Source organism: Falco punctatus (assembly GCF_963210335.1).
Source record: "Falco punctatus genome assembly, chromosome: 1".
Lineage (NCBI taxonomy): Eukaryota > Metazoa > Chordata > Aves > Falconiformes > Falconidae > Falco > Falco punctatus.
This window is the reverse complement of record NC_137580.1, coordinates 75,821,522-75,829,951: the sequence shown is the minus strand read 5'-3', so window position 1 is coordinate 75,829,951 and position 8,430 is coordinate 75,821,522. Positions and strand designations below refer to the sequence as shown.

General features: G+C 51.0%; 1 protein-coding gene across 1 annotated transcript; it reads left to right on the top strand.

The window, feature by feature from the left end:
* Positions 1-340: 340 nt before the first annotated feature.
* On the top strand, positions 341-5,604 carry SPINK2 (serine peptidase inhibitor Kazal type 2). The gene is made up of 4 exons (XM_080397648.1): positions 341-444; positions 1,638-1,675; positions 2,187-2,299; positions 5,434-5,604. The coding sequence occupies exons 1-4, from the start codon at positions 396-398 to the stop codon at positions 5,477-5,479; spliced, it is 246 nt and encodes an 81-aa protein (XP_080253774.1). The 5' UTR covers positions 341-395; the 3' UTR covers positions 5,480-5,604.
* Positions 5,605-8,430: the final 2,826 nt, after the last annotated feature.

Below are 8,430 nucleotides of genomic sequence, written 5' to 3'. Positions count from 1 at the left end.
GGACAGCACCGGGGCACCGTATCCCCACATCCCCCAGCAGCACAGGGGAGGGTCCCTGCCCTCGCTGCACCCGCGGAGGTGCTGCCCGACCCCCGCGGGTGCTGCCCGCCCCCCGAGCCCGCGGGTGAAGCGGGGACACGTCCCTCCCCACGGGTGCCACCGCTCCCCGCGGCGGGTCCTGCCTCCCTCCCTCTCCCGTATGGCGCGGGGCCGTCCCGCTCCCGTAGGTGCCCCGCGGGTCCTCAGCCCTCGGGTCCCCCCCGTGGCACCCCCGGCCGGCCCCGGCGCTCCCGCCCGCCCCCGCCCCCGCCCCCGTCCGCGCTGCGCCCCGCGCCCCCCGCGGCCGTTGCGCCCCACGCCCCGCCCCGCCCGCTGCCGTTAGTCTGTCCGCGGACATGGCGCTGTCGGTGACTGTGCTGGTGCTGCTGCCCGTCCTCCTCGCCGGTACTGGGCGCACGGCGCCGAGGCAGTGGCGGTCGGGGGAGGGGAACCGGTGCCGGGGAAGCGGGCCCGTACTGTGCCCCGGCCGGTCCGGTCTCGGGGAGGGGAAACATGAGCCAGTACCGGGCACCGGCCGGCTTGCGGGTGGGGGATCGAAGCCGGCAGCGGGCGTCAGCCGTCCGGGGGCAGGGTGGAGAACCGGCACAAAATGGGGCCGGACAGTGGCTGGCCGGGGGTGCCAGGAGCGGACAGCGGCTGGGGCCGGGGGGGGCCGGGAGCGGACAGCGGCTGGTCGGGGCCGGGGGGAGCCGGGAGCGGACAGCGGCTGGTCGGGGCCGGGGGGGGCCGGGAGCGGACAGCGGCTGGTCGGGGCCGGGGGGAGCCGGTAACGGGCGCCGGCTGGTGCCAGGGGGACCGGGAGCGAACAGAGGCTGCTCGGGGCGGGGGGGGCCGTTAACGGGCGCTGACTGGTGCCGGGGGGGGACGGGGGCGGACAGAGGCCGCTCGGGGCGGGGGCCGGTAACTGGCACTGGCTGGTGTCAGGGGGGCCGTTACTCTGGTTGGTGCCGGGGGGGGCCGTTAACGGGCACCGGCTGGTGTCGGGGGTCCGTTAACGGGCGCTGGCTGGTGCCGGGGGGGGCCGTTAACGGGCGCTGGCTGGTGCCGGGGGGGCCGTTAACGGGCGCTGATTGGTGCTGGCGGGGGCCGTTAACGGGCACCGGCTAGTGTCGGGGGTCCGTTAACGGGCGCCGGCTGGTGCCAGGGGGACCGGGAGCGAACAGAGGCTGCTCGGGGCGGGGGGGGCGTTAACGGGCGCTGGCTGGTGCCGGGGGGGGCCGTTAACGGGCGCTGACTGGTGCCGGGGGGGGACGGGGGCGGACAGAGGCCGCTCGGGGCGGGGGGCGGTAACGGGCGCTGGCTGGTGCCGGGGCGACCGGGAGCGGACAGAGGCTGCTCGGGGGGGGGCCGGTAACTGGCACTGGCTGGTGTCAGGGGGGCCGTTACGCTGGTTGGTGCCGGGGGGGGCCGTTAACGGGCACCAGCTGGTGTCGGGGGTCCGTTAACGGGCGCTGGCTGGTGCCGGGGGCGGACAGCGGCTGGACGGGGGGGCCGGTAACGGGCGCCGGCTTGTGCGGGGGGAGGTCGGGGGGATCCGGGCGGCACGCGGCGCCGTTAACGCCGGTTACTCTCCACAGGGCTCCTCTCGACTCCCGGCGCCGTTGCCAGCTTCCCGGTGAGTGCCACCCCCGCGTCGTCCCCGGGAAGGACGGTCCCAGCTGCCCTCCCGCCGCCGGGCGGCCCCTTCCCCAGAGCCCCGGGCTCGGCGCCGGGCGGGAGATCCTGGCCTTGGCTCCGGACCCCGGGGCTGCGCGGGGGCTCCCCTGCACCCGGGGGACCCCGGGAGCCCGGCACCCCCGGTGATCCCGTCTCTTACCAGCTCCATCTGCCGTTCCCTTCACGGGGACTCGCTGGCCCCGTGTCCCGCTAAGGTTACGACGTCTGGAGGAGCGGTGCCTTGTCGCACACGTGTGTCCTGACACCGCAGCCAAGCCGCGAGCGATAAATGCCCATAAGAGCATGAAAGATAAGGTGGCAGCTCACGATGCTGTGGCAACTCCTCTTGAGCACTGCCCTTCGTTCATGAGCGTGCCAGCGTTATTCAGGAGCCCCCAGAGCAGAAAGCTGGTCAGGGACCCCTGTCAAATGGTGTTTTCTTAGATTTCTTATGTACCTGTCTTCCCTAGCCTGCCTGCTACAAGTATGGTGGTATGCCTGGATGCCCAAAGGACTACAATCCAGTTTGTGGGACCGATGGAAAGACCTACTCGAATGAGTGTGTGCTCTGCTTTTCGAACAGGTAGTGGCTCGACGGGCGTCCCAACCTTCCCTTCCCTATTTGCAAGCAAAATATTCCCTCTGACACCCCAGTTAATGGATCCATTAACACAGGCCAGAATAAGAAAAGTGTCAAAGGTGTCAAAGAGCATTTAAGGAAATAATATTTCCAAGTGTTGAAGTGTGTCAAAGGATGCTTGATGGTATGCAGATCTGCAGAATTTGGTGGCGTTTTCACCACAGTACAGCACAAACTACCTTAGCAAATGACAAACTGCAAAGAGAACTGGTAAACTTACAGCTGGGGGCAGGGGAGGGGAAAACAGGGAATCAAAGGGCACACACAGTACAGTCTGTGGAAAGGCGAGAAAAGAGGTGCTGGCATATTACATATTAGGAGCCTATCCATCTTTGTTGCCTAGAATGATGTTAGAGTAAGTTATTAAGCAATTGACCTGTAGACAGCCAGAGGTAAAAAAGAGAGTAAGTAAAGCTAATACAGATTTGTCAGAGATAATCTGATCACATCTGTGAGATTTAGGTTTTTGGCAAGATAACTGGCCTAGCAGAGTAGGAGGAAACAGTAGTGTTGCTCCATGACATTAATAAGGCATTTTACATAGCTCCACTTGACATTCACATAAACAGACAAAGCAGACAATTAATGATTCAGCTGAAATTTTTAAAGGATGAAATCACAGCCGTTTGAAATGGTGTGGTTTAAAAGCAGTAATCAGCATTTTACAGTCAAATGGTAAAGTGAATTTTCCTTTAGGTGTAGTATATAACTCATGATTTTTGTAGTGAATTTGGTATTGGCACAAGACAATACAATTTGTAAAATAGCATAAGATACAATGATCTGTGCAGGGCAGTGTCAAAATTCCCAGGGATCTGGAAAAATGGACTGAAATCAGTACAATAAAAGTCAAAGAGAGGTGCTAAGTATCGCACAGAAAGAGTGAAAATCCATGTCATAGAGATACAGGCAGGAGAGTGGCTCACGACCTAAACAGTGTATTTGATCCTTTCTCAGAGCAGAATGACAGTTTTTGAGATCCGGCCTTACATTTCTAGGATGTTTCATTTTTTCAACACGATCCCTCAGTTCCAGATGGGTGCATGGCAGATTCCCGAATACAGCACTGCACACAGCACAAAGGGCTCTCTAGCCAAACCTGCTGTTCGCTTCCACTCAATTCCTTAAGTGATTTGTGATGGGGCTTACATCTTATTAATATAAGATGTAATAATGTACATGTTTTGTGTGATGGGATTTAATCCAGTTACACACACAAGATAGATTTTTATCTTAACCATCTTTTTTTGCTGTCTTTTAAATGCTCAGAAACATATTTTGGTCTGAAGGGACACCAGGTGGTCAGATACTATCCTGATTATTTTAATAATTCAGTAGTTGGTGTACTCAGTGGCTTTCCAGTTCAGTCTGGAGTTGTTGTTCTGAAGTGTTTAATGTGGCACAAACACAACACGGTTAAAACACTTTGTCTTATTGGAAGAATTTCAGCTTTGATAAACAGTTCACAGCCATAAGCAATGGTCATTTCACTTCGAGGAGTCCAAGGTACAGTCTGTCACACCCCTTAGGAGGGGAGAACAAAGAGATCTTTCTGCCCTGCTTAACAAGCTGCATGACCAGTAGTTGCTGAGATAAATAGTGTAATGTGGTGATGTAGAAACAGATATATAGGCATAGCCCATAGCGAATTACAAAACAATTACGTCTAAATTAACTTAGGTGATTCTCAACAGCCAACTTCCAGGTCACTTCCAGCCTGTGTTTAAGCCCATTAAAGGACTTTTTAGAGGGAGTTGTTTTTCCCTCAATGGCCAAGACAGTACTGTCCATGGGTTCTTTTAGCCACGCAAGATGATGCAGGCATCTGGAAGGCCCCACCTGCATCAACAGTACTGCAGGAGAGGTGGCTGTGGCTGATCCATAACATGAGACGCCTGGAGCAAAAGTGCAGCACAAACTCTGCCCATCCTGGTTCCACAGTGCAGGCTGTTAACTGTAAGAGCAAAGTCACTGTAAGACCAAAGTTGGTCTTCTTCCCTCCCTTTTTTTTTTTTTTTTTTGATGAGATCTAATCCATTCTTAAGTGGGTGCTCAAATGTGCATCCCGGGTCTCCTCCATACGTAGTGCCCAGTAGCATTGATAACAGCTGATCTTAATTTAAACCTAGTCTGGCTGTACCACAAGCTCCTTGGAAACAGATGCAGCAGCCTGAGCTGCCTCTGCAGGGTTTAGCCTAAGGGCTGTCCTTCAGCCGGAACTTTTCCTTACATCTTTATATGTGTTTTACATTCCCTGGGCTTGGTTTTTCCTTTCATATTCCTAATCTGCTCCACTACTTCTGGTTGAAAGATCCTTGATACAACTGTTAGTAGAGATTATCCCTGCTTTTGGGTGGGTAGTCATAAGCCTCTTGAACTTCATGAGGGATAAACCAGCTTGATTCTATTAACACAGGGAAGCAAACTGAAGATCTAGGGCAGTTTGCATTCTATCACTTTCTTTTTGTGTCTGCACTTGTTTGGTAAACTGAGATTTGTAAATGGAGTGCCCCAAAGTACTATGTATGGGACTTCCAAAGGAAAAAAATATCTGATGTTCCCCAGCAAAGGGACACTTGGCTAAAATTTCCTTAAGGAAGATTCCAATGTTCACATTCAAATTTTAGTGAAGCCCGAGATACAGAAATGCATCAGGATGCACACCCTTCCCACTGAATTCATGTGAAAGGGAGAAATGTGTCAGCATTAGAACTGGCTCCCACGTCAGGGACTGTGAAGTTTGACTCGCATTAGTGCTTTCTGATGGACACGTTAGTCCTCATGGCAAGACCTGTCATGTGGTTTGATACTTCTCGGATTTGCAGATGGCTTTACCAGGTTTTTATAGGTAGCAAAGCCTGAAGTGAAGCTGTCTCTGTTAAGTTACCAGAGTGTGATTCATAAATCTTTGCATAACAGTTACTTTGTGGTGATGTTTGCCATAAGTGATGCAATTAAATGCATCGCTGCATTTAATTGAACACACAGAAAGACATGGGAGAGTTGGCTTTATAAAATGTTTCTGTTAAATTCAAGTGTAGTGCTTCTCTTCTAAATTATTTTTCTTCTGCTTGCAGTGAAAATAACAAGAATGTCCAAATTTTCAAGATGGGAAGATGCTGATATGGCAGACGGCCACTTTTCAAGAAAATGAGAGAGGGACACAGGCAGTCCAAATGGAAACAATGCCTTAAATGTACCTTCTGTTTAGCCTGTCTTAATGAATAAACTTGCCGGTTTAAACAAAATAGTGTTACTGTGATAAACCCGAAGTTTATAAACATAGCCATTGTACACTTACCATCGAACCCTGATTTATTTTCTCACGTAAGACAGATCATAGGGTAAGAAAGAGATGCCCTGACTGTATGCCACTAGGTCAGTTGTTTGGGGAAGGAAATGAATGTGTACCCAGCACCATTCCCACAGCACCACCTGGCAGCAAGGGGCCCCAGCACCTCCACTGCCGGCAGCACTGGCTGCAGTAGCTGCTCATTGTTTCTGGGAGGATCTGAGCCCACAAGTGCCACTGGAGGGATTTTCTGTGGCAGCTACCACACTGGTGATGGCAGCCAGACATGTACCAAGCCTCTGCCCCACTGCAGGTCCTGCTGGTGTAGGGCAACAAACTGGGCACTCTCTGCTCCTACCCCAAGGAAGGGCAGTTTTGGAGCGCTGGAGGCATGGGCAAGGGTACGCACTGCCCCTGAGGCCCCCAGCCCTCTGGGCTCTGTTCCCTGGGGCACAGGTGTCACCACCCTGGGCTGGCACCTAAGAACCACTTTCCATGGTAAACATCAAAGCAAAGTCAGAAAACAAGACTGATGTAAAAAGGTGTGCTCCGGAGTGGGTCTGGCAGACCTTCCCGCAGTGAGAGTGTGAGAGCACCGAGGTTCAGTCTGTTCTGCTGAACACCTCTGTTCTCGGTGTGTTGCTTGAGATGAATTGTATTTTGTTTGTCTTACGGTGCCTTGGTAATACGCGGATGACTTCTACCTTTGATCCAAGCCAAGTGGCACCTGCTTTAGCCCTGGCCCCAGACAATGGCTTCGTCAGGCTTTGCTGGGCAGCAGAAGCGCAGGCAGAGACACACGGTACACCACGCCTGACAAACGTTCACAGGTCAGTGGCTTTGGTTTTGAAAAACAACAATGCTTTTGTCTTACAGTTCTTTTAAAGGGTCAAAGCTATCCTGATCTTCCAGCACATGGGCAAACCCCTGCTTTCATTTCCTTCATGCAAAGACTAATCGTTGATGGATGTTGTATGTGGCACAACTGGAGGAGGGCTGGAAGCTTAGGATAAAGCAGTGATGTGGAGACATGAATATGTGGCTGGAAAAGAAAGATGACCAGTGCCTCCCAACAAAATATCAGCTGTGGATGGAAAATTAATATCTCTTGGTGGCATATCCATTTGAGAAAGTTCCTGTGTGCTCCCAGCTGTGTTTCCACATCCACATCTGGAAATTTTCACTTTTTCAGATTGTTCCAAATGCCAAAGCAGTCGTGTGCTATGATGTGAATTAACAAGTGGATGGAAACAATAAGCTGGTTTGGTTGTTGGTTTTTTTTTTTCTATTTTGATAACTAACTGTGCTTATAGGGAACTTAACAACTCCAGTCTTGTTAACTGTAAAAATGTTTCCACTGTATTTGACGGAAGCGTGCATAACATTGCATTGTTTTTGCAAAACTCAGGAAAAATATATTTTGTGAACACCACTAAATGAAACAAGTCAAAATAAAAAACAACATGTAGACTGACAGTTATAAACACCCTAGAGCAGAGTTCCCAGCATATGAATGCTTAAGTACCTTAGAGCTGATTTTAGATCTTCCAAACCCTTGTTGTACTCCAGTTTGGTGTTTATGAACCTTCATAAATCAAAAAATTGATGTCTCAGAATTTCAGTATGGTAGACTTAATTTTTGTTTTAAAACAGTTTTGTAGTGTGTGTAGGACAGTGATAGAAAGGCTTAATCATATCATAGCCCTCACTCAGAAAAAATCCATTTCAAACTCAGGAAAAAAAACCCTGTAAGTACTCCAGTTGGGTGTTTATGAAGCTTTATAGCTCAAAAAGATGGTGAATTTCATAATGATGGGCTTCATTTTCCTTTGATGTTAAAAATGTACATTACATTTAGGACAATGCTGGTCTTATTCATGTGAAGAGTAGGACTCACGCTTCTGGAGTAAGACTCTAAGGCTTCCCATGAATCCTTAAGACAAAGCTTTCAAGTACAAAAAGCCCTCACCTTTCGTTTCATACGATTGCCTCCAGTGGTGCTCTTAGAGGTCCATTTTACATGCAGGTGAGGTAGGAAGGCATCTGAATGACAGAGCGCTAGAGCAGCAAAAGTAGCAAAGAGGGAAAGACAGCCTGTGGGTCTTGCATCAGTGGCTGCAGTGGCTTGACACTGCTGATTTGCATATGCTCTGATTGCCCAAAATCTGGATAACAATCCAGTTGTTACCAAAATTGTCACCCAGCTGCCTCTTTGGCTGCAGCAATGGTTTCACTGCTGGCGACTCTAGCCTCTGCTGCTCAGGGAAGTCACCCAGAAAGGAGATTTTTGAAGCCAGACTATGCTCCCGTCCTTCCTATTTCTGGAGTCACTGAATTCTGAAGGTGTGTTATTTGGAGGGGAAGGTGATCAGACAGGGTCAGAGCGTGATGAAGTACCCAGGCGCTGAGGCTGCAGCCACACTGCACTGGGTCTAGCAACCCTCTCAGTCTCGGCACCCAGAGCTACTTGGAGCTGGCATCAACTTTTCCACTAAATCAAGGCAGAAGTATTTCTTTCCTTTTGAGATTACTTTTCTTTTAAACTTTTTACATTGCTCTTCTTATTGTAATAAATAAATGGAATCATGGAAAGCAAGAGTTCCCCAGAATCTCCTGATCTTTGCAAACTTCTTTTAATTTGACTTTTATTTTCATGTATCTTACTGTTATTTGCCCTCCCCAGGCAAACTGTTTTTTGGATGGAACAGTTCTGAAAGTTTGTCGCAACTGCTGTAGCTATGTTGCCCAACTTTCCTTTTGCTCTCTCTTGTTGCATTTTAAA